A 27345-nucleotide genomic window follows, 5' to 3' on the forward strand; every position below is an offset into this window, starting at 1 on the left:
GTCTGCCTTTCACTAATTTTATTCATTTCAAAGCAGTCCAACATTTTGCAGAGGGATATTAAATAATAATGGTTCATATAATGACCGCATGTACTGTGTATCCCTTTCGTTATGGGTCCCACTGGTGCCCCTTACTCATCTAACATTTCTGAGATAAAATACAGATAGTTCTATTTCCGGGCAGCAGAAACCCAATAATACTGTATATGCCTTGGTCGGGTCGGAGTCGGGCTGTATGAGCAAAAGAGTAAAACTACCAAGAAGTGGATAACCCTTCCCTTGCCATTAACTCTTCTATTAAGCCAGCCCTTCTTTTATTGACTAATTCCCCCCTTCAATTTTCTTGTGTAAAGCAAAGTTCAGTCTTGTGCTCATACAGTTTTGATTTGTTGCATTATTTTCTCAGAATAAACCTGAGTTTATGAGAGTCAGAGGGGACGAATATCAGAATGTAACTCGCTTCTTTTTGCATCTGGCTTTCCTCAGAAGGGTTAAACTGCAGCTCTCAACAGGTACACCTTGGCCAGCGCTGAATTAAGACTTGCTAAAATGCCATCTTCTTAGCCTTGCAAGAGGCCATGTGGAGTTTGGGAGGGTTGGAGCCCATGGGCTGTTGCTTTGCTCTGAGCGAAGGTAAATGCTCAGAGCATTTATTCCAGGCTGCCTTAGAAATATAATCATTTTTCATGTGCCTTATGTCTATGAGAAAAAAAAAGAGTGTTATATTTTATAATACCAGCTATAGTAACAATAAGATTTTTTATTTGAGCATCTATTTTTTTTAAATCACATAAAGAAATCTAAAATATTCTTAATATTAGTTGAAGATTAAAGGTAATAATAACTCAGTTTTTGAGTTATGTGCTAAGCATTCTTCTGAGGGTTTTAAATGCATTATCTCATTTAATACTCACAACAGCTCTATGAAGGGGGCACTGTACCCCAGCTTCCTACCAGATGAAAAAATGGAATAACTTGCCCAATGGACAAAAATTGGGATTGAACCCAGGCTCTCTGTTTCCAGAGACTCTGACATTAAACACTACTTTTCTGTACTCCAGTCTTATTTCACTCTGAAGCTTAATGTCTTACCTAGCCTGCGCTACAATTAAATATCTAATAACTTTTAATTTTGTTAAACAATTGCTTATGTCATGCCTTGCCACGCTCTTCTGTTTTAACAAAGTTTGCAGGCTTCTTACTCTGGCGTTCTTGCTATTGCATCTCTCTGAGGGGTGGATAGTTCTCATCAGCAAATACCTTTTTCTCCATAGGTTCCTAATAACATTTTAACCGTCTCTTAAAGAGGTGTGTGTGTGTGTGTGTGTGTGTGTGTAACATGGGATTAATTTCCATGGCCATTGCCTCCTTGCTAGCTATTTCTAATCCAGCAGTCAGGTAAAGCCTTTGTTTTTTCTGGAAAGAAAAATAAATTGAAGATGACTTGCTAATAATAATAATAATAATACTAGTCATATCTCAGATTACATTAAAATATGTAGTTTTAACTTGCTTTTGCATTTAACCTGGGTGGGGGTGGGGGGGGTGTTGTATCGATGAATAAGATGATACGAACTTTGGAGTCAGTCGAGAAATGGGTTCAAAATCCAACTCTGCCACTCATTAAAGGTATGACCCGGGGTAAGCTGCATAATTTCCTAAGATTTCTTATTGCAAAATGGAACTAATAAGTACTTCACAAAGCCGTTAACCTAAGGATTACATTAGTTAATATGTATATGTCCCTTAGAGGACTGCCTCACACTTAGCATTCAAAACATGGTAGCTAATAATAATGTCAGCTAACATTTTGTGGGAGAGAAAAATGTAAGAACAATATGAGACCATTTAAAAAGTAGTATGGACAGTTGCATAAAGGAAATGAAGAGAAAATGTAGAGAGTAAGGGTGCAGCACAGTGACATAGGGAACGGTGAGAGAAGGGAAGCAATGTAGGGAATGTAAGCTATACATCCAATTCATGAAAACAAAGTCTGTGTCCCCTTCCAGTAAAATATGAATAGAGATGAAACAGTGGCCTCACCTTGGTTGTAAGGTGAGTGTGTTCATCAGATTAAATTTCACTTGGCATATCCTGCTGTTTACTTGGACAGTGATGTTGGAGTAAGTTATTTTTTATTATTTCTATCTCTTGACATTCTGATTAGCTCATCAGCAATCAGTCACTATTCACTCTTCAATTGCTTTTATGAAGTAGCCAACTCCTCCCCCTGCTCCCCACCCCCATCAGCAAATTATTCACGTTTGGGAAAGAGTCCTCTCTCTTGAGAGAGTGCTTGCTCCAGGCCAGATGAAATGTAGTCGTGCTGCTACAAGACTCGAATGAATCATGGAATTTTAAGACAAACTTTAAGTATTATGGTTTCTAGGGCATATAAGGGTATGCCAGTCACCTTTGGATTCATTCTGACTCCGATGATTTTTCAGAGGGAACACTGAGGAATTGAATAAATTGTATAACTTGATATGCTAGCTAATTTTGTGAATGTCTTTTTAGTTGGGGCTGTGTAAGCGCAGTGTGCATGTAATTCTTTGCTTTTGTGTTTCTGAATTAGAGCAAAAACACATCCAGGTACAATTATAGCATATATTATCCTGAACTCGTGAGCACAGTGGAGTTCCTTTCAATATTTCTGAGGATGGTCAATTATCTTTGAAAAGAGTCCACCAATCTGTACGCGCTGGCTTTTTCCCCCTCTCTCATTAGAATTAATCTTGAAAGTTATATGTGGAATATTTAAAAAATTAAGTCATATTTTCCCATCTTAAGTAAGGAAATTTGTGCTCACAGAAAAAAAAAATGTTGGGCCTTTTCTAATGAAAATCAAATTTTAAAGTACTAGCCTTTTTCAGTGAGTAATCTGCATTTGTCAATGTGCAGATTGCAGTAACTTTTTTATACAAGAAGTTAGTCAAGTGGATCCACACCATTAGAAACAAATGGTTATTTTCATGTGATTGAGATTTTTCCCTCAAGCTGTGAGTCTTGAATATTTAAGTAGACATCCCATTTGTGGCAATCTGTCTTGCCTTTTGTGACATTGTCTTGTGAGTAGAGCCACAAAAAGTTGTCTTTTTATTGAGATTTATTGGGCTGTGGCCTTCTGTGGTTAAAGTAGAAATTTAGATGAATCAATATGAACTTTAAAAAAATGAATACGCTCAAAGCAGTGCTGGCCTTCAAATAGAGCAGTATCTCTGAGATGTGTTTAAACTATTTACCCTGCCTCTGTTTGATAACAATTGAGGCCCCAATCAGGTTTGTATTTTTAATCCTGTAAAAGGCAACTGGACCGCCCTTATGTAGGACCTGGAGAGTACAAGCAATGATAGCTTCACCTGGCAGGGACCCGGAGTAGTGTTCAATCATGTACTGGCTTAGTCAGGCGCTAAAAGCCAGGGTGCAAAACAAAACATCCTATAGAGTTATTCTAGTAATTTCTTTAAATCGCCCTTAAACTACAATATGTGCAGGTTAGTGTATATAACTCTGAAGCGTAATTTTTATGCACAACATAGTCTGAGAACCACTGGGCTAGAATAAAGGAAGGAACAAAAGGGGTGCTGTCTAGACACTCAAACTATTGTTTCTTTGTGGTAGCTCTCTACATCCATGGAAAAGTGGAGAATGCTAAAGAATCCTGTTTACCGCGTTCTCCTTTGAGATCAAGCCTCTGTAATCTTCAGACATGTTAATAGATTGGGTTGGTAATGTAAGGATTAGATTAGACAGTAAGCATGAAAGCACCTTGCTCAGGACCAGGTTGATGTGATAGGTTTAAATCGAAGTGCTGCTTGTCATTGTTCTTTGGAAAGTTATAGAGGACAATTTGGCCAGCTGCCTCCTGTTTTTCTAGGTTGGGACTTCCCACTGCCTAGCAGTGACTTACACGTTCTTGCTCATTGGCTGTCTCTATGGGCCAGTTGGAGGTAGGAGTGGGTGAGGTTTTCAGTTCTAAGGTCAGGCCCTACATTTGGTGGATATGACGTGACTCAGTTGAATATCATACATTACCCTTGGGATCTGTAGGTCTTCTCTTGGTCTTCTAGAGTTCAGATTTCCAATGTGAGAATCACCTGATGAAATTGTGTAAACCGCCTACCTAGACTTTCCATGGCAAAGTCATAACTATGTGTGTTTAAATGTTTTTTTACTATGTGTTTTTGGGGGTATGTTCGAATTTGTATTTTTAGAGAACTGCCCAGGTAATTCTTATATAACCAGCATAACCCTGGGGAGTAATATATTTTGCCACAAGGGTCTTTGAACATTTATGACCCTAATTTAGCATAAATTATTTAGGAAATAACTGCTGTATTTTTATGAAGGTTTAAAAGGACATAATTTCAGTTATGAAGTGAATCAACCACTTATTAGCCGAATAAACCATAAGACTGACCTTTTAGCAGATGTAAAATTGGCACACTTAGGTTTACATATTTTAAAAATTGAATACTAACCAAGTCGTTTATTTGCTTGGGGTGCTACGGCCTTTGATTTCTACTCCCAGGTATCGCTGAAATGATCACCTGAGGTTTTGTTTGCTTGTTTGTTTTTAACAGCTTAGGTTTTGAATTGCATTTTCTTTTTCATTTTGGAAGGTAACTTTGTATTTCTCATAATTTAGTGTAAGTTCAGAATTTTACTTGAAGCTCAGTTTGAAAAGGAAATGTATGTTTCGTCTCTGATTCAACATTAAGTTTCCTCTATCCCAGCAAATGTTTCTGTCTCCACTCATCCTTACTGTTTGATTCATGAAGTGTATTTTATTTGTGTATATGCTTAGTCCCACCTATTCCAGTGTCTCTTAGACTGTTTCTCTTCAGTTACGTTCCTTTTCTTTATCCTCTCTTTCTGTCTTTTCCCCTGCTTATGCACAAAATCTGTTTCCCCACATGAAAATAACCAATCCTTCTCTCCACCTTGCTGCGCTTCAACCTACCATGTCATTTTATCTCTTTGCTTCTCTATTCCGGCCAATTCTTGAAAGATTAACTTTATTTGCTGCCTCTACATCTTGACCTTTTGCAGTTTGGCTTCTATGCTTACCACTTTATTGGAACTCCATTTTAACGGAGTCACTAATAACTTCCTCTTTCCCACATCTAACAGTCTTTTCTAAGCTCTCATCCTCTGACCTTTTGCAGTATTTGAGGATGCGGATCATACTTTTCTTCTTGACAGCTCTTCCATGGACATACATGACACTTCAGCCTCAGTTGTCCAACCTCTGTGACTGCCTGTCTCTTACTTCTTTTCTGAATCGTTCTCTGTATTTGCTATGTAAATGTATTTATTAACATGTTCTTCTGCCTTTGCTGTTCCTCCCACTTTTGTGCATTCCTTTTTGCTGGATTTTAGCTCCAGGAGCTAGGACAAAACTATGGGGTACACCCTGAGGGACTCTTAGACTGAATCCGGAGGAAACATATCTGAGATGCCAGAAGGGAGATCCAATGTTGTGGTTAGAAAATGGTGCCCAAATATTAAGTCTGAAAGGTAAGGATGAAAAATGGGAAATTAAGCAGTAAGAGTAGTAGTTTGTATGATGGAAAATAGACAGATGAGACAAGAGCATGAATGTCTATCTTCTCCAATCACTTTGTATCTGAGAGCCCAATGCGTATTACCTGGGAGCATGATCTCTTAAAGGAATTGCTGGGGCTTTGGCTTCAACAATCACTTCTCAGGTGATGAACCTCAAATCTGCATCTGAATCCCCATTAAATTCTCCTATGAACCAGAGTTCTACTAGTATTTCAATCTTCCTCTTAGATCAGGGGTCCTTAAACTTTTTAAACAGGGGGCCAGTTCACTGTCCCTAAGACCGTTGGAGGGCCGGACTATAGTTTAAAAAAAAAAACAACTATGAACAAATTCCTATGCACACTGCACATATCTTATTTTGAAGTAAAAAAACAAAACAGGAACAAATACAGTATTTGTATTTGCATGTGGCCCGCGGGCCGTAGTTTGAGGACCCCTGTCTTAGATGGTTTCCCCAGGATATTTAACTGGTACCCCAAGTTTAACATTCCAAATTAAATTTATTTTCTTTATCCTGAAACCAACTTTTTTTGGGGGAGGGGTTCCTAATATATCACTGTTCTGTCATTCTGGATAAAAATCCATAGCCTTCCTTGACTTTCCTTTTTCAAGTAGCCCACATCTAGCTATTTGAAAAGTATTATCAGTATTATCTCCATGATGTCTTATAAGTGTCCCTACCTTTACTTCCTTTTGTTTCAGCTGCTGATTTAGGGGCTGGCTGCTACTCAACACTCCAGAGATAGTCACCTATTTAGCATCATCTTACCCCTATTCTTTTCATTGCTGCCAGACTAATGTTTCCAAAACTCAACCATGAATTTAGAAGACACTTAAAAAAAATTTGTTATTGATTTCAGAGAGGAAGAGAGAGGGAGAGAGAGAGATAGAAACATCAATGATGAGAGATAATTATCAATCAGCTGCCTCCTGCACGCCCCCTCCTGGGGATGGAGGTGGCAACCTGACCATGTGCCCTGACATGGAATGGAACTGTGACCTCCTGGTTCTTGAGTTGATGCTCAACCACCGAGTCACACCGGCTGGGCTAGAAGACACTTTAAACTTATCTCGACATTCCTAGCCAGAGATACTTGCTTCCCCCTCAGTGTTTTGGGAGCACTTATGCTTTCTACCATTGTGTATTTGTGTGATTATTATATATATATACTATATTACATGTTATGTACATATTTCTATACATGAATTATACATCCCTATAGATTGTAAGCTCCCTGGTGGGCAGGAACTGTCTCTTATTTACCTGCTACCACCATATATTCCTTGCATTGACTTGCAACAAATGTGCATTGAATGGAATTAAACAACTGGCTGGGCTGGAAGGACTCTGATCCCAATGAATAGTAGGTAATCTATGAGAGTCATTTTAATTTAACATTAATTTCATTTTTTGTGCATTTGTTTTATATGAAAAGCTTTTTTATTAAGCTCTGCTGATGGCATAAGTGGAACAGTTAACTGGAAGACCAAACAGGCCAACAATTTTATTATCAGCAGAAAAATGGCTGCTGGGAAGAAACATGGTGAGTTTAGGTTGTAAATCTGAATCCCTTTTGGGGAGTCAGTTAAATGTCTGCTTCCAATACCCCTTCTCCTCGTTTTAGTCTTGTGTGGATTTTTTTTAAGTCAATCTGAAAAAAAAATTAAAATTTGTTTTCCTAATCTTCTAAAACTTCTGATTCTCTGTGTTCTTAATCCATTATTTCCCAAGTGTTTTTCCTTTGCGATAGTTATGCTTTTTTAAAAAAACTAAAAATAATTATGTTTTTAACCTATTGTTGCCCCTTATCCAGTCACTGGCTTGCCACTTATAAAAATTGTCCCAGTGTGGTTATTATAACAATTAACATTGAAAAACATTAAGAAGTACATTTAACATAAATCACTTTAAGACAGTATTTATATAACCTTAGAAAAATAGTCATAAAATGTTTTGGCTAATTGTGGATGATTTTTTGAATGATTTTTGTGCAAAACCATATTGATATGTTTTGCAATTAAATAATTTGATGCCAATTGTTTTGTTTTGAAAGATGACCCGACCCTTGAATGATTTATTGTTCCTTCTCATTTTTTCTTTTATATGGATGTGTCCATTAGCAATATGCCAAGACCTTTGAAATACTGCATTTCATCATGGAGAAAAATATTAATAACCAAATATTAGTGGTTTTCAAAATATCAAGTATTATAAGTTTTCAGTTAATATTGTATTTCTTGGTTATTTACCTTTCTGATCCCTCTTACACCTCATTCCTCACCACTACCACCACACATACACATACACATACACATACACATACACACAATTTTGATTATATGTGGTCATGAACATTAGTAGAATAGTAGCCTGGTTTTCATAACTTTGGGGCAACTAAAGTGTCTATAAAAATAACGATTTTAAAATATTTTGAAAAGAATAGCAATTTTATGCACTCAAATGGCCTTACTGCCAAATAAAACCAGGGTACCTTGTAGGAGCGATTCCTGGCTTACCTCATTTTATTCATACATCCTTCAAGTTGGGGGTGACTAACTTTTCTCCTGCTAGCACCAAATTATTCCACAGCTGGAATCTTCTATTCCAAGATTTATTTCAGAGTAAGACAAAAGATCCCATTGTTCTCCTACCCTGCTTCTTTGAAACAAACCAACAAGTATATATTTTTTTGCATTTTTAAGTAATTTCCATTGCTAATATCGATAAGAAAATATAGTTTTATTATAAGAACTTTCCATGAAAAGATCACACAAATTTGTTTTATAAAACACTCGATGTACTTGTTCCAGGATCTAAGCCCATCATGTCATAGTCCGTTCCCCAGACCCTCCTTAGATATTCTCATGGAATTCTCCGTGGCTTCTTTAAGGAAATCAACCCTGACTACCCTTATCTGGCTGGTTCCTTAATCAAGCTGAGGGCCCTCAGCTTCTCTGGCACATCCACTCCTCCTGTTTTCTACATTTTCTAGTCCTGCTCATCAGATGGCCCTCAGTGTTGCCATCTGCAAGGTGCTGCTCTCCTCTGCCATCTCCCAAAGACTTGGGACTTGCCTGATTCTGGTGACCCACTTACGATTCCCAAAGACTCTTCACCTGGACTTGACACTATTTTGTCCTAATTGCAGTTATCATTTCCTTTTTCTTCAGTTTCTTCTCTTTAATTTTGATCCCTAGAATTTCCGTCCTCTTTGAGCATGTCCCTTCATTTCCTATTTCATTTGCCAAAAGGGTACTCTCTAACCAGCTGTTAAACCCAGTTGAGTTGTCTACTATGGTGCTGTTCTTGGGGAAATAAACTATTCCAGGACGTTTAATAGAGGTATTATCTCTTCCTCTTTCAAACTTTATGCTGCCATTTGACCTCAAACTGATTTTCTCCTTGGGACTTGAAAGATTACTGTACTTTTCAAAATAGAAATGAGCAATACATCTTGAACCTATTGAGGTAACCAGTTCAGATTACCACATTATGTTTATTTCTTTAGCTTCTTCTCCCTTTCTGGTCTCTTTGTCCAATTTAAATTTTATTATTGTGGTTCTGATTATCAAATATCTTATACAGAGAATAATAAGGTTCATCAACCATGTGAACAGAATTGTTTGTAGTATCTTATATAGCAAGGGTATTTTAAATGGTATCTCAGATCTATCAAATGTTCTGTGAAATGTTTTTTACAATTTCAAGAGAGCACAAAAGATTACAAGAGAATTTAAATAGAGAAATAAGCTTAGCAATTATATTTTTTGTATAACTTTCTTTTTAAATAGTGTTCTAATTTTTAATTTTAGCAATGGGTGGTGCCTTATCAGTAAATAGGATTTTGAGGAATTTAAATGTCTCAAACCAATACTTTTGGCATCATTCTACCTTGATACACATGAAGTGGTTGAAAAAACCAGAATGAACACTCTAAATATGGTGTGTTTTTTCCTTTTTCCTGGGGTGAGGGTAGAGGAACTTAAAATTTACCCCTGGAACAATTTAAATAAAAAGAAATAAGCCTTTGCATTACTCATTTATATGCTTCACTTAGATAAACATTTTCAAATTCTACTTTCTTACTTGGCAACTCATGTTCTAAAATGGGTTAGTCTTAGGTTTACTGATAAACTTCTATTGCTTTCTTCCCTAAGAAACAAAGAGAAAACCAAAATGGTCTTGTGCTGATTTTCTAATTATTTTCAACTTAAATGTTAAACTTTAATTAGACATTCATGGGAATGAAGTAATATGTGAGTCGAATAATTGGGTAGGATTCTCTTTTGCCATCTTAAAGGAGGCTCCTTCTTAGCTATTGACAGTCAAGGGATTGCATGGCTCAAAGACAGAAAAGTCTCTCTGGGTGACCTTTTACCCCTCTTTCGTTGGAGAGGAGCAGGAAGTGCTCTTAGGACTTAAGATGTATTCTTCTTTGCCTCAGAAAGGTGGCAAAGCCAGGAGGAAGGATCACCACATTAGGACTTCAAAAGACCATCAGCCAGAGATGTGAGTTTCTCCTTCTAGACTCTTAGCTATGAGGGCTGAAATGTCTCAAACTTTTTTCTTTCTTTAAACAAAAGAAACTTCCGGTTTGTATCTTGAAATTGTTATTATTATTTTTTTTATTGCTTAAAGTATTACAAAGAGTATTACATATGTCTCCTTCCCCCCCCCCCCCCCCGCCCTTGACAATCCCCTGGCCTCCCCTACCCCCCAGTGTCTTATGTCCATTGGTTATGCTTATATGCATGCATACAAGTCCTTTGGTTGATCTCTTACCCACCCCCTCCTGCCCTCCCACCCTCCCCGGCCTTCCTGCTGTAGTTTGATAGTCTGTTCGAGGCAGCTCTGCCTCTGTATCTATTTTTGTTCATAAGTTTATAATGGTCTTTATTATCCAGAAATGAGTGAAATCATGTGGTATTTTTCCTTCATTGACTGGCTTATTTCACTTAGCATAATGCTCTCCAGTTCCATCCATGCTGTTGCAAATGGTAAGAGTTCCTTCTTTTTTACAGCAGCATAGTATTCCATCATGTAGATGTACCACAGTTTTCTAATCCATTCATCTACAGATGGGCACTTAGGCTGTTTCCAGATCTTAGCTATGGTGAATTGTGCTGCTATGAACATAGGGGTGCATAATGAAATTGTTATTGTCAACTCACTTTTTCCAATGGTGCAGTGTAATTATGATAACTTCATGAAATAATAGAATGATCTTTGATTGTCTGGACAAATTCTGACTGGTCAGAAAAACAAGAGAGATAATTAAGAAAGTTAAGGTGTTATGGAACATAATTAGCCTACTGTGGTAGATTTAATAATATAATATACAGCCACTAAATGTATTACTTTATGTTTTCAAACAAAATACCTGATTCCTTGAATCAAGTCCTGGCTCTTCCTCTTACTAGTTCAATAGCCTTGAATCTGTTTGCCTTGCTGGCTTCAATTTTGTTATGTATAAAATGGAAGACTGAACTCTCCAGGAGAGCAAAGGCATGACAACTCCAGCCGAAACCGGTTTGGCTCAGTGGCTAGAGCGTCGGCCTGCGGACTGAAGGGCCCCAGGTTCGGTTCCGGTCAAGGGCATGTACCTGGGTTTCGGGCACATCCCCAGTGGGAGATGTGCAGGAGGCGGCTGATTGATGTTTCTCTCTCATCGATGTTTCTAACTCCCTATCTCTCTCCCTTCCTCTCTGTAAAAACTCAATAAAATATATATTAAAAAAAATTTTTTAAAAAAAGGCATGCCAACTCCAATTGGTGGTATCTGTCAGGAGTTCTCAGTTAAGTAGAAGGCTGCGGCCATATCCCAATAGAAAGTAACGCTATGATCTGTCTCTTTGTAGGGGAAGGTAGTTAGCATAGTCAGGCAGGATGACATCTAAAGCCTTTTCAACTGCAGCGTTCTATGAGACTAAGTTTATTGATCACCAACTCATAATGATTTGTAGCCACTTTCCAAATGACATTTAAGAAAAAAAAAAAAAACCCACAGCAAAACACGTTGTTATTACGTGAAAAATCAAGATATTTAACTCTAGTTTAGAAAAATGGTTTCAGTAAGTGGCTTCAGTTAGAGGTGAGAGTGGGGGTGTGTGTGTCATGAAGAAACACTCTGGTTTTTGTAGAAAAAGTAGTGGTTTCTCTTCTGCCTCATATAAAGAAAAATGGCCATATCTCTTAGAAGAATGAAATTTAAAAAGGCAGTTTAATGCCTTCCCTGTGATTAATTTTACAGCCGAGGCATGGGCTATCTGTGACTAAGGGAGGGGGGCTGGATGGAGGTCAGTAAAGGGGGGAAGTGGGAGACATCTGTAATAGTGTCAACAATAAAAAAGAAAACATTAGCTGAACCCCCCCCCCCCCCGCCCCAAATGAGTGGCCTGCAGCACTCTAATGTTGAGTAAACTCATAGGTGAAAAGCAGACTGCTGAGAAAAGCTTGTTTCAAAGCCACGATTTTTAAAGCTGGAATGATAAAACACAAGGTAAATCTTAGAGAGAAAAAAAGCGAAACAGGTTGTGTACCTGGCTGGGTATTGATGTGCCTCAAAATACTTTTCTACAGCAATTATTTGATTTAGTAATTATATTTCAATTTGACTATAGAAATTACACATTAAAAAATAAATTAGGGAGGAAACCATAAACATCAGCTTCTGTAAACCCTGAAATGAGTTGTTGATGCAGAGATAGCAAATGGATTCATCTCTTATAATCAATTCTGATGAATTGCTAGCAGCTTCTTGGAGTGCTCGTGTATACAGGGGCTCGGGGACTCATACAGAGCTTTTCGCTGTTAAAACTACAAAATATAAGAAGCCTTATTTTTCCTGCCGGTACTTACAATTTTTAATTATCAGAGACGATCGTATAGTTAAATAAGTTTAGCAATTGTATTTTGGGTGTAACTTCCTTTTTAAAAAGTATTCTAATTCTTAACGTTTGCACTCTTCTGTGAAAAGGATTTTGAGGAATTGAGATGTCTTGGTTGCTTAGGCAAAAGTTAATTTTTAAAGCCTCATCAGGTCAGTGGCTTTTCAGTATTATCCTTATATCTTAAACATATTAAAAAATATTCTTCATTTTTCTTACCCAAATAGTAAGTATAATACTTCCTATTCAGGCAATACTATAAACAATTGGGACATTTCCACTATATTATGTAAGTAATTTGTTCTCATAAAGCACCCTTGTCATGTTTTCCACTGATTAGCTTATATCTTAAAACTCTATGAACATGAGAGACAAAGTAACACAATTGAAATGCTTTTATAAACAGACTTTAATTTCTTATTAATACATTACTTATTAATTAGAATATGTGATAATATTTGCAGGCTGATTTAGCTATTGCTAAGGGTAATAAATCACTTAATCAATAGATCTCTTTTATTTCAGCTATGCAGTATGTTTCCCACACATCAAATATGTAAGAAATTATTACATATGCAATGCATTAAATTCATTCACTCTGATTTGATAGTTCATGTTTACAGAACAGATGGATTGAATTAAGACTTTCTAGGTATGCTTACTTCTGAATGCATTTAATACATGGAGTTTACGCTGCCATCTCCGCACGTAATGCCTATATCCCGATGGCAGTAAGATCATCTCTTCAGAAGTCTACTGCATCCACTAAGAACCGGGATATATGCCACAATAAATGCTGCAAATGCAGGCTCCTGTTTTTCACATCTAGCAGAACGTGTGCTGAGGCAGTTACCCCCCGATGTATTCCTACCTGAACACGTAAGCCCACCTCATTTGGAAGTCTGCTTTCTAAACTGCAGCAGATAAATAGTGGCAAATTAGAGGGGCTCGAGAAGCTGATATAGGAAACATACTGATGCAATGAGAAATGACAGCTGACAATGTGTCCTCACATGAGAAAACAGAAAATCTATAAAACACACAGCCTTTCAAAAGCATTAGCTGGGCTGGGACCCGCTAGCGCTAGTGTGATCAGTAAATGACAAAGCAACCAAACAGTCCATAAGGGCGTCGCTGTATCATAGAACAGAGTGCAATAATAGATGTGCCAGAGGACCATCTTCACCCACTAGGAAAGAGGATGGACCGCTGAGTGCGTTAGAAAACTCAGCCCTCTGACAAGTTTCTTTCCTGGAGTTCCTGGTAATTAAGATTGGAAAATATTCTCTTAAACCACACAAATTAGTAATTGATTATATAAGTGGACCCTTTGAAGTGATTAATTTGTTGATAAAGTCTCAATGAGAGATACACATAATAGGTTACTAATAAAGATCACCTGCACATGAATATGAACATGACTTTATGACTTTCTTCCCAAAGATTTCAGAGGAGAGATGGCTTTAAGATTTAAATTTACCTAGGCTTGTCGGGTCTTATACTCCTCAGCCTGTTTATCTTTATAGCCGTGTACTTGTACTTGTGATACAGAAAAAAAAAGGGCAAGTGTTCTATGGACTTTGTAGAGAAGGGACTCTGTACATGCCTGTATGCCATTAAAAGTAATCATGTAATAATTGTGAAGTTATGTGCTGTATAGATTCCTTAGCAATGAACTACCATAATCCCTTCAAAAGTTAATGTGTACTAAATACATCCACATTTGCTTTTGTTTTTAAGTCATTATAAATAAGCACACTTTCATATTTTCATTAGGACATTGCTCCCATAAGGAAAAAATGTCAAATGGACTAATGAAAGAAGACAGGATGCTATTGAGCTAGGATGAAGTCCCACTTTATTGTGATTGCCATTATCATCTGTTATTTGGTTCTTGGCTCTCTGTTGTAATGTAATATATATTGTTGATATGGTCCACACTTTCTGCACCTTAGGATGAATATGGTGAAAACAGTTTTGTGAAAAGATGTTGCTAGCATGGTAGCAAGGGACATTGGAGCTACATTGGAGGGTGAAACAATTACTCCGGCCATGCCCGAATACCCTTTTGCTCTTCTCAACTCAGATATATCATTTTTCCTTTGAAAAAAATCTGTTATTTATGACTTTCATGTTCAGTTTTTAATCTTGGCAAACCTAGCTACTCTTGCTGTCTGAAGATGATGTTTGGGACCCCCTGTGAGCTGGAATTTTGGTTTAATTGTTTTTCCCATTAATAGTGATGGATTTGCACGGATTTAGCCACACGGTGGTTTCCAGTTTCATTTGTATCCAGTGGCATGTGTTTGCAAAGGTAATGGATTTGCAGCTGGAGACCGTTGCAAAGCCATCTGCTACACAAAGAGTCCACGACCTGCGACCTCAGCTTGATTAACTTGGTCCTGTACACATCTATCCCAGAGATTATTTCATTTTAGCCTGTGGATTCTTTGAGTGTTTATATTTGATTTCCAAGACTAGCTTTTAAGGAAAACAATGTGCTTCGAGCTTACTGCTTGTGAGTAGTACCTGGACTGATGAGGGTGCAGCAGTTAGTAACAGCTTTTGTGGGTGCTGGTGCAGACCCTACGGCGTTCGTGTTTAGAATAAGAGCCTATAACTTCGAATTCTCTGTCACTTGTTGTTTTCAAAAGGAAGTGAGGTGTAACCACTGCCCAAATAGCCTCTGCTGAAGAGCTGTTTGTTTTGCAAGTTAACAAACCAGAAAGGGTAAGGGACAGGGTACCTCTCTAAAATGTTGTGTGGGCGCTCATCATTTCAACTGTTGCTACAGAAAGGAAGTATTACTTTCACGAACAAAACACACTGGCTTAATCATTTTCCACTTCTGAATGATGAACGTGTCACACATCTGTATATGTTTTTCTCAAAGTAAATGGCATACTATATGTTTGAAGTGAAGAGGCTTTACTGTGGAGTTGCCAAGGTAACTGGCCAGCAAGCAGTTCAGCAGATTGCAGACAGGCATTAGAGGACACATGAATAAAGAAAAGCCTGTGTCATCGTAAAGCCCAGGAGGCCCATGCTAGATGGTAGCTTGGTTCTGTAGATTGCAGAAATGCCTTTCATGGAAACAGACTGAGGTAGATGTGCCAAACTTGTCCTCGAACTGAGGCGTTATTGCAGTAGCAGGTACCTTTTCATGGTTCCACTTTAGGACCTGCCAAGAGCTATATAGAAAATAGAATCATTTCAATATTATTTAATTAATAACCTTCCCTTTTGCTTGTAAGCTTGCTTTTGCCACCTTATGACAGCCGACACTAAGGGAAACGGTTAGTAATTAGTAATGTAAATGGAGGAGGGTAACATGTAAACTGCTACACACCCATGAGAATTTGTTACACAATTGAAATTTAAATGGAATATTATATATATTTAATCCATAAACATGAGACCTATGTTTACCTCAACAGTGTTTTGTATTAGAATATATTCATCTGTTCACTAGGCACTGGTAACGTTATTCAAATATGCCAGATACCTTCTAGGTGCCGAGAAAATAATGAAGGTAAATAAAATTCAGAGCTGAACTTCAAGGTGTTTTTAATCTCTAGAAAGAATAAATTAGATTAGCTCTGAAGAGATCCCTTTAGATTATTCGAAATATTTCTGTGCTTTGGATATAAACTCCTCTTTACATATAGAATGAAATAACTGCTCAGCAGGAGTTCACAACTCTGCATAATTTGTCCGTCTTCCCAGTTTTTCTCCCCCTACCTTAAATATACCCCAAGATCTAGCACCCCTGGTTTAATTCCCTTCCTTGAAAGAACCCCACGCAACTCCGCAATTATATCGTGTATGTGTGTTCGATGCTGCAATGCCCGAATTCCCCGTCTCTGAGTTTCAGAACCTTGCTAGTACTTTAGAAGCCATATTGAATTCTACTTTTCCCATAAATCTTTTCCAATTCTTTCTGGCTTTGTTGCTGGTAATCATGTTCCCAGGTATTGCCAGAGCAGCATACTCCTCTGGATCATACCAAGTTAGGTGGACATTGGTCCCCCAAACCAGATGGTGAGCTCGTGGAAGGCAGGGACCAGGTTGCCTTCATTGCTGCATTCTCCATAGCACCTTGTATTCCAGGGGGTGTTGTGGAATTCAGCTGCTGAAGAACCTCAAATTCTATCCTCACAGTTCTAGGACTCTTACACTAACGTTTTTTGAGAATGGGCCCATTTCCACTGGTGAGGAAGTTGTTCTTGGGGAGAAGTTTGGTATTCTGAAGGCCATGGGAAGACTACTTATGAATACTCGCACCAAACAAGGCAGGAAGGGACGAGTCTCCCTGAAGACCTAGTTTGAACCCAGCCTGCTGCTTCCTTCCCTCGGTGACATGGCCTTTGAAGTTGTGTGTTTCGTAGTAAAGCTATGGATCTGCGTGAAGCTACAAGCCAAATATTTTAGTTTAGTTTTACATTTTTGGCAGCCATCCACAGAACCGCAGGGACAAGTTTTCACAGATAAAGAAACATTTTTGTGGGAGTTCCTATTTTGATGCTGAAAAATCTACTGTCAGCGATCTCGCTATCCAGGGCTTTTAGTTAGTTGTGAGCCTGAAGTAAGCAGCGTTGGGGTTCCTAAGGTTAATTACTCCATTTACAAATCCATCAGTGAGTAAGAGAAAGAACTGGCCTGATAGAGTTTATCTGTTTAAAAATTGCAGCCACTAGCCAGTCAGGAAGATAGAAAACCAAAAGAGATTGTAGAGGTGACAAGGGTAATGGCAGTAATGTGTTGGTGGAGATGCTGATATCGGAGGAAAAACAATAGGTGGAAAACTAATCAAACCAATTTGGCCATTTTAATGCACTCCCATCATATATCTTAAGTAACCAGTGAATCATGAAATCTACCCCATTTCACTGAAAGCAATTATTGGCACTGAATTTTATTATGTAATTGATATCACTTATTTAGGATGTAGGTTTATATTGAGTGAGTTATAAAATGTCAAGATCAGGTAAAATGGAATAAATCAGTTCTAGGAGAGAGATGAGAAATAACACGTATAGAAAAAGTATCAACGCATTTTTTAATCAGTATATATGAAAGTTGCCTTACATAGATCGATGGTGTTATACACTCTGATGTGCTTTGTCTAGCAAACAATACAGCATAGATTCTGACCATTTAAAACTTACACTTCATATTTTGCTTTGGGAAAAAAAAACTGTAGCAATTAGGTAGTTGGTCAGTTCTTATGATGCATTTTGCTGGTAATAATTGCAATGAAATCACCAAAAAGATGTTATGAATGTTTTCACTATTTAATAACAATTTAAAACATTAAAATGTGCCTAATTTTGTTTACACGGTATTTTAAAAGTCTCTAAACATGTCAAGTCGGAAGAGTTAGTTGTTTGATGTTTTGTTCTAAAATCACTTCCCTTTAAAACAAATTTCTTAACAATATGTTGCATGTTGCTTTAGTTTTCCCTTCCTTACAGGGTAAGTGAATTGTCAAGAGCATATCTCATTATTTGTCAATCTCCTTTCTTCCCTCTTCGTTTTCAGTGTACACCATCTTCTCGAAGGTGCACTCTGATCGCGATGTGTACCCATCTGCTGGTGTCCTCTTTGTTCATGTTTTGGAAAGAGAGTCTTTTAAGGGAGAATTTCCACCTTACCCCAAACCTGGTATGTCTTCAATGGGGGGACAAAGTGATTGATTTACTACATTTTCCTTTCTGTTCAGTATGTATAATCTAGGTGACATATGATAAGACATTGTTAACATTTGAAATGGTTTGGGTGCATGATAAATTGGTCATTGTAGGCTATTTTCCATCCTAAGGTTATAAATTTAATTGCAGAAGGAAATAATTCATTTTTGATTTTGAAGAAAGCATATTTTTGGTTTCCCAATCTTGAGCTTTGTGCTTCTGACAAATGATGTACCTGTATTTGCATAGAAATAATTATAGTTATATAATTATGACTTTCATGTTAAAACTTCGAATCTTACATAGTACATTGATTTTTAGAAACCTATACATATGTTATAGAAGAAAATGAACTATGGTATTAAGAAAGTTCTTAAAAAAGCTTTTATAATATGAAATAATTTTATATAAAAGATTAATTTTTCCTTTAAAGTAATACCAATTGCAAAGTCTTATTTGACTCACTATTGGCTTACATTTTTGTGACAAATGCTATGAACTCAATGAAGACATAGAAAGACTGGCAAGAAAAAATGTATTAAATTATTATAATTTTTAAGTAACAAATAAAAATGAATTTTCTGAAAATTAGAGCATTATAATTAGTATGAACACTATTTTTGTATATTATATAATGAAAAGCATACCTGAAAACAGTCATAAAATATAGTTAACCATGTTATCAACAGCATTCTAGAATAAAAGGTAGTATTTTTATCAGTTACTTAAAAAATGTTTTTTAATGTGGTATTCTATGTTGCAAAACTATTTAGCTAAACCTTTGAGCAAACTCTAATATTTGAGAAGCAAACATGTAGTTAAAAGCATAGTTTCTGGAGTCAGCCAAGATTAAATTCTAGTTTTACCACATAACATGACCACAGAGAAGTTACATAGCATGGAAAACTACAGATTTCATCAACAAGATTAGGGCTAATGATAGTACTACTTTTATAGGTATGTTTCAAAATCAGATGAAATACTGTAGTGCCTGTAAAATCTAGGTACAGTAACAGGGCCAGGTACATGCTAATAAATGATGCCATTATTATTATTTATCATTAGTAAATGTTGTCATTATTACAATTCTTTTGGATTTGTAACACTTTTTTTCAACTCATCCTCCATTGTTTTAAAATTACATCATTTTTGTTTTAAAATAATATTTTTATAATTTTGAGATATTCCTTAAGATTAGTTTGATAGTGTCCAGAGTTTCATGAAAGAAAGGCTTCACAAGAAATGAACACCTCAACATGATTGGGAGATTTTTCTGAAAGATAGTTATCTTATTGGTAAAACTTTCCCACTCCTAAGTGACCAAAATAAGAAAAAAGAAAAAGAAAAGAAAAATTCCTCTGAAGTTGTATGAATTTGCTTTCTTTGTTACATTAGATTTCTAGACAAACGGAACAACCAAAAGGATTTTTTCTTTACATGAGGCCCTAATCTGAATTCCCAGATGGATTTGGCTTTGTGTGTGTGTATTTAGTTTGCTACAAATGTAAAAAAAAAATTTTAAGACAGAAATATTTTGATTGAAACTACCAAAGCAACATGTGTGAAAATAACTAACTTGTATTTTAATTCTGTGTTTCTTATCTAGGAGAGATTAGTAATGATCCCATAACATTTAACACAAATTTAATGGGTTATCCAGACCGACCTGGATGGCTTCGATATATCCAAAGGACACCGTATAGTGATGGAGTCCTGTATGGGTCTCCAACAGCTGAAAATGTGGGGAAACCAACAATCATTGAGGTAATGTCTTAGAATGAGCAAAATTGTATATATATATATTTTTTGGTAATTTGAGTTTCAAATTTTGGAATTAAAATTACAAGGCAATAGTTTCCAGTATTTTATGCACGGAAACACTGTAGATTGCATTTGGAAATGTACCATTCCTTTCTGTGAATTTCCAAAGTCTTTTATATTAAATTTATTGGGGTGACATTGGTTAATAAGATTAGATTGGTTTCAAGTGTATATTTCTATGATACAGGATCAGTATATTGCATTGTGTACCCACCATATATTTGGCCCCCAATACCCCTTCCCTCTGTTGTCTGTGTCTATGAGTTTCAGTTTTATATCCCATATGTGAGTGAAATCATATGGTTCTTAGCTTTTTTTGACTGACTTATTTTGCTTAGCATGACAGTTTCAAGGTCCATCTGTGTTGTTGCAGATGGCAGTATTTCATCTTTTCTTATGACTCAGTAGTATTCCATTGTATATATCTACTACATCTTCTTTATTCAATCATCTATCAGAGGACATTTTGGTTGTTTCCATGTCTTGGCCACCGGGAATAATGCTACATTGAACAAAATGGGTGCATATATCTTTTTGAATAAGTGTTTTCAAATTTTGGGAGTGGGTGCAGAGAAGAGGGATTGCTTGGTCATATGAAAACTCTCTTTTTAATTTTCTTAAGGAACTTCCATACTAGTTTTCTATAGTCGCTATACCGGTTTACATTCCCACCAACAGTGAATGAGGGTTCCTTTTTCTTCTCAACCTCTTCAACACTTATTATTACCTGTCTTGTTGATAATAGCAATTCTAACAGGTGTGAGGTGGTATCTCATTATAGTTTTGATTTGCATTTCCCTAATAGCTAGTGAAGCTGAACATCTTTTCATATATCTGTTTGCCATTTGTATATCTTTTTGGGAGAAGTGTCTGTTCAGGTCCTCTGCTCATTTTTAAGTGGGAATGTTTGGTGTTGAATTGTATGAGTTTGTTATATATTTTGGTTATTAATCCCTTGTCAGGCTGTTGTTTACAGGTATCTTCTCCCATTAGGTTGCCTGCCGTTTTGTTTTGTTGGTGGTTTCTTTGGATGTGCACAAGCGTTTTAGTTTGATATAGTCTCATTCATTTATTTTTGCCTTTACTTCCCTTGTCTTTGGGGTGAAATTAATAAAGTCTTCTCTAAGACCCAGTTCCATAAGTTTAGTACCGATGTTTCTTCAATGTAATTTACTGTTTCAGATCTTATATTTAGGTCTTTGATCCTAAATATATTTGAAATAATTTCTGTACATGGTGACAGATTATAGTCCAGTTTCATTCTTTTGCATTTGGCTTTCCAATTTTCCCAGGACCACTTATTGAAAAGGCTTTATTTTCTTCATGGTATGTTTTTGGCTCCTTTGTCAAAAATTATTTGCCCATACACATGTGGTTTGGGAGTTCTTAATCTGGTTCCATTGGTGTGTGTCATTTCAGTTTTTTTCTCTCAGCTTTTATATAAAAAAAAGGGCAATCCAAATTAGTGGAAAAAATTAAGACATTTAAAAGAAATAGATTACTATAATATGAATTATATTTAAGAAAATAAGTGCAAACTTATCTGCTCCTTATTTTAATTTCAAATTTCATGTTCACTGAAATACAGTCATTATGCAGATATTTTATGAACCTCTCTTATGTACTGAGCATTAGGATAGGTGCTGGTGATATAGAAGGATGAATAACAGGTGAGTCCAGGAGTTGGAGCACTGAAGTGGAAACGCCTATTTAGCCAACACAACATAACTGTTATAATAACAAGGTGCTGTTTGATGAAGAGTTGTAAGAGGGTAAATAGGAATTCACTTCACAAAATAGAAGGAAGGCTGTCTTAGGCAGAAGAAACAGTGCATCAAAACATTGAAGGTATTGACAACCACATCTGTCTCATGTGGAACAATGGTACATATCTGAAGAGATGGTGCCACATGTCATCAGGTCATTGGAGAAAGGATACCTATTTATTGAATGGGACTCAGACAATTGGTTAGCTATATGGCAAGCATAAAATTAGATTCTTACTTCATCGGAAATATCAAACTCAAGTCTAGATTGAGGATTTAAATGTGAAAAGCAAAATTTTAAGCTATTATATGATAGTATAAAAGAATTTTCTGAGTTTGGGGTAGGGAAGGAGTTCTTAAATAATAACTAACCATTTTTATTTAAGAGAAAAGGTTGATAAATTTTTGCTATATTAAACTTGTGAACTTCTGTTCACCAAAGAAGCCATTAAAAAAAAGACAACAAGAACCAAGATGGCGGCATAGGCTAACGCCGGAGTTTGCTGCTTTGAACAACTACTTCAAAAGTGAAACCAAAAAACGGAAGGGACATCACCCAGAACCACAGGAACGCTGGCTGAGTGGAAGTCCTACAACTAGGAGGAAAGAGAAACGCATACGGAAACTCAGAGGAGGCGCAGTGCTAAAGTCAAATTCTGAGGTGCGGAGTGCGTGAGCGGGCTGGCGGCGGAGGGCGCGGTTGGCGTTTTCAATCGGGAGGGAGTCGCAGACTCTGAGCTCCAGATCCGGGCGAGTCTTTAGGGACCCAGACTCAAACGGGAGAAGCGGGACTGTCTGGCTTCCGTCAGAGCGAGTGCAGCTTTCTCTCTGAGCTTTGCAGCGGGTGCTGGGACTCAGAGAGGCAGGACTGAGAGCCGCCATAACTGCTCTCTCCGGCCCACCCTGTTGATCCTGTTCGACCCGCCCCGCCCAAGCCCTGCACACAGGCATTTGCCGGATAGCCTCAGGCAAAGGCTAGATTAGCACCTCCCTAGAGGACAGAAGTTCTCTCACTGCTGACACAGCTGATTCTCATAGCCACTTGGCCTGGAGGTCAAACCCTCCCTGGAATTAGCTACAACAATCAAGATTTAACTATAAGACTGCGAACAAAGACCACTAGGGGGTGCACCAAGGAAGCATAACAAAATGCGGAGACAAAGAAACAGGACAAAATTGTCAATGGAAGATATAGAGTTCAGAACCACACTTTTAAGGTCTCTCAAGAACTGTTTAGAAGCCGCCGATAAACTTAATGAGATCTACAAGAAAACTAATGAGACCCTCCATCTTATATTGGGGAACCAACTAGAAATTAAGCATACACGGACTGAAATAACGAATATTATACAGACTCCCGACAGCAGACCAGAGGAGCGCAAGAATCAAGTCAATGATTTGAAATGCGAGGAAGCAAAAAACACCCAACCGGAAAAGCAAAATGAAAAAAGAATCCAAAAATGCGAGGATAGTGTAAGGAGCCTCTGGGACAGCTTCAAGCGTACCAACATCAGAATTATAGGGGTGCCAGAAGATGAGAGAGAGCAAGATATTGAAAACCTATTTGAAGAAATAATGACAGAAAACTTCCCCCACCTGGTGAAAGAAATGGACTTACAGGTCCAAGAAGCGCGGAGAACCCCAAACAAAAGGAATCCAAAGAGGACCACACCAAGACACATCATCATTAAAATGCCAAGAGCAAAAGATAAAGAGAGAATCTTAAAAACAGCAAGAGAAAGAAACTCAGTTACCTACAAGGGAATACCCATACGACTGTCAGCTGATTTCTCAACAGAAACTTTGCAGGCCAGAAGGGAGTGGCAAGAAATATTCAAAGCGATGAATACCAAGAACCTACAACCAAGATTACTTTATCCAGCAAAGCTATCATTCAGAATTGAAGGTCAGATAAAGAGCTTCACAGATAAGGAAAAGCTAAAGGAGTTCATCACCACCAAACCAGGATTATATGAAATGCTGAAAGGTATCCTTTAAGAAGAGGAAGAGGAAGAAAAAGGTAAAGATACAAATTATGAACAACAAATATGCATCTATCAACAAGTGAATCTAAGAATCAAGTGAATAAATAATCTGATGAACAGAATGAACTGTTGATTATAATAGAATCAGGGACATAGAAAGGGAATGGACTGACTATTCCTGGGGGGGAAAGGGGTGTGGGAAATGCGGGAAGAGACTGGACAAAAATCGTGCACCTATAGATGAGGACAGTGGGTGGGGAGTGAGGGCGGAGGGTGGGGCGGGAACTGGGAGGAGGGGAGTTATGGGGGGAAAAAAAAGAGGAACAAATGTAATAATCTGAACAATAAAGATTTAATTAAAAAAAAAGAAAAAAAAAAGACAACACACAAACAGGAAGGATATATACATATGTGTATATATATACACACACACATATATATCCCACAAAGCAATGGTGACCCAAAAGTTCATCAGCAACAGAATAGATAACTAAATTGTGGAGTAATTAGTCACACAGTTAATGTTTACAGCAACACTGAACTTAATCTTGCCCAGTCTCATGGATAAATGTTTTAAACATAATGTTGAATAAGAAAATACCAGTCCCAGAAGATTACATACAGCTTACCATTTTTTATAAAGCTCAAAAAACAAGCAAATTAAATATTTTAAGCATACATGCATTTATAATAAAGCTATTTTTAAAATGAAGGTGATGATAAATACAAAATTCAAAATGGTATTTATGGTTGGAGAGAGGCAAGGGGCTAAGATAGAGAAATACATGTGTTGTGCGAGGATTCACAGGGGTTCATTATGTTCTTATACCTTATAACTAAGAGATAACATTATCAATATGTATCAAATAATATGCCAGAAATATAATGATGAAAATATAGCATATTTTTCATCTAGCACAAGTAGTAAAAAACTCATTTCTATATCCATATATAGTAATATATTTACAATTTTAAAATATTCTATTAGTAGTATAGTCAAAAAAGTTTTACATATCTTCAACTAATATATAATCATATAACTCTGCTTAATTTATTCTGTAGATATTTATTAAGCATCTGAATTAGATGAGCCACTCTTCTAAACATAGGGAAGCAAAAAAGCAGGCACCAAAAAACAAAACAAAACAACAACCCACAAAAGCATGCACACACATATACCTCAGTAAATTTGATTGAGATTAATACAGTATTTAAATATCTCATTAGAAGTGATAGGAGGACTGTATTCTGTTATAACTGTTAACATTAAACATTAAATATAAATTTAGATAATAAAATTATTCTTCCTAATTCATGGAATGGTTTTCACTCCCTATAGTAGCTGTGAATTTTTAAAAACAATCACATTACAATTCATGAAATTTACAATATTGAGATTTGTGATAATTAGAAAAGGCTACCCATAAAAATATTGCCATTCATTTGCAAATGTCTAATATTTCTTTCTGAGCTTTAACTTTGAGATATTACAACAAATAGTAGAAGATTGATGCTTTTTTTCTCAGTGAGAATGATTAAGTTTTTTGCAGGGTGAACTTTTAAAAGCATGAAAATTCCTAAATGAAATCTTTATTACATTTTTTTCATTTGCTTCTTTGTGAACAGAGTTCCTACTTCATTTTAATGACTAGTCTTTAGTCTTTATTTCATTGTTAATCTCATTAATCATGTGTCCAAAAAATATAGGTAGGAAGTCATTAAATCCAACAGAAATCCGACAGATTGTGGGGAGAGTTCTTTTAACTTTGTGTAATAGTCTGCTTTTCAAAATATATAGTTTTAAATATTATTAAAGGTTTGGAATTACTCCAAAATTTTGATTTTTACTGTATTCATAAATATTTCTGAGTGTAATTTATTTTATTTAAAGCTCTATGATGCTATGGAAATCTTTACTATTTGTTTTTATTTTTTAAAATTTATCTTTATTGTTGAAAGTATTACAGATGTCCCCCCTTTCCCCCACATTGACCTTCTCCCTCCCACTCCCGTCCCCTCCTCAGGCCTTCACTGCACTATTGTCTCTGTCCATGGGTTATGCATATATGCATACAAGTTCTTTGGTATTCATTTTAAAATGAGCAAGATATTTCTTTTATGAGTCAGTTTGTTCTACTTTTTTTTCTCAGTGTCAACCACAGCTGTAATCACTGTCAGAAGGCTGGTGCCGGGATGCTAAGACTTTGCACAATCTATTAGTTTTTGGGGTTTTTGAGGTACTGCAGACCTGTCTGAACGATTTCCTATCTGTCATAAAGTTAATTTTTCCTTGATTTTTGAACTATTATTCTGGTTTTGGCCTTCGCTTTGTTTGCTGTTTGCAGTGGCTATTTCTGAGTTGACTTTGATGTGAGGTCATTGGCTCTTCAAATGTTCACTAATATTTGACTGTACAAAGGGATTGATCTGTGTTTTTGAGCATGTGCCATAAGCTTTATAGACCATGACCCTTACTGTTTTACTCCCATCATAAGTGGAGATGTGATTTCCCAAGGGTTATTCATGACATTTTTTTTGACTGGTTGGTGTGCAAACAACACAGAGATGTGCTTGTTTTAATGTGTCCTTTCCAGTACAATCCTTAAGCTTCATTTAAAAGTACAAAAATAAAAGTTGTTTTGGTGTTTTTGAAATTTTACAATGGCACTGGTAAGTAATTCATAATGGTTAATCCATTTACTAATGGTACCTCTGCATTGTGATGAGCACTTAACGGTCTTCCGTGAAAGAGTCTCTCTGATTTTAACTTGTTTTGGCATGCTAAATAGACCTGACTAATGATTTCTCTTCCCATAATATTGCTAAAAGCTCTGAGTTCTTATTGCACAGAGAAGGAATATTTTGTAAGTATATAAACAAATCATGAAAATGGAAAGGACAGTATGTTTTCATTTTGTCCTTAATGAATTTTATTTTCCAAATAACATTTCACTTTTTTAATATGATTTTCATTTTCCGATAGATAACTGCCTACAATAGGCGTACCTTTGAGACTGCAAGGCATAATTTGATAATTAATATAATGTCAGCAGAAGGTAGGTATGAAAAAATGTGTTGCTGATTGCTTCTTTGTTTACAAGAATATTTCATTATATTTTATGTCTGTGTAAAATATAGTTAAAGATTTTAAAGTACCAGATATCTAATATAACTAATGAAATAGTAAAATGTAGAAAAGAAAACTAAGCAATATTTAATTTGTTATAAATACCATGATGTGTTAGGGCCATGGTCGGCAAACTGCGGCTCACTAGCCACATGCAGCTCTTTGGCCCCTTGAGTGTGGCTCTTCCTAAGCCTTAGGAGTACCCTAATTAAATTAATAACAATGTACCTACCTATATAGTTTAAGTTTAAAAAATTTGGCTCTCAAAAGAAATTTCAATCGTTGTACTGTTGATATTTGGCTCTGTTGACTAATGAGTTTGCCGACCACTGTGTTAGGTTGCCACTTATTTCTTCAGGCCTTGTTTTCCTTATCTGTAAAATAAAACTAAGAATAAAATTGCTCTTATCAGTCTGGGATACAGATTCCATGAATTAGGCATGAAATGTGCTTCACTTAGGACTGAGCACAGAGTACACAATCAGTAATTATTAGCTAGT

The 27345-nt window shown here is 36.6% G+C and overlaps 1 protein-coding gene across 7 annotated transcripts in view; it reads left to right on the top strand.

Moving 5' to 3' along the window:
* The window catches only part of SGCE (sarcoglycan epsilon), a 69055-nt gene that overhangs the window by 8980 nt on the left and 32730 nt on the right, over nucleotides 1–27345 (top strand). For 4 of the 7 annotated variants that reach the window (XM_036328150.1, XM_036328152.1, XM_036328149.1 and 1 more), the window contains exons 2-4: nucleotides 17998–18120; nucleotides 19753–19910; nucleotides 26702–26774. In XM_036328150.1, the coding sequence (XP_036184043.1) occupies nucleotides 17998–18120; nucleotides 19753–19910; nucleotides 26702–26774 (354 nt within the window). Of the gene's footprint in view, nucleotides 1–7004; nucleotides 7113–17997; nucleotides 18121–19752; nucleotides 19911–26701; nucleotides 26775–27345 lie in introns of all 7 variants that reach the window. The other 3 variants (XM_036328147.1, XM_036328146.1, XM_036328148.1) reach the window with 1 other exon arrangement.

Source organism: Myotis myotis, unplaced genomic scaffold, assembly GCF_014108235.1.
Source record: "Myotis myotis isolate mMyoMyo1 unplaced genomic scaffold, mMyoMyo1.p scaffold_m19_p_11, whole genome shotgun sequence".
NCBI classification, from domain to species: Eukaryota; Metazoa; Chordata; class Mammalia; order Chiroptera; family Vespertilionidae; genus Myotis; species Myotis myotis.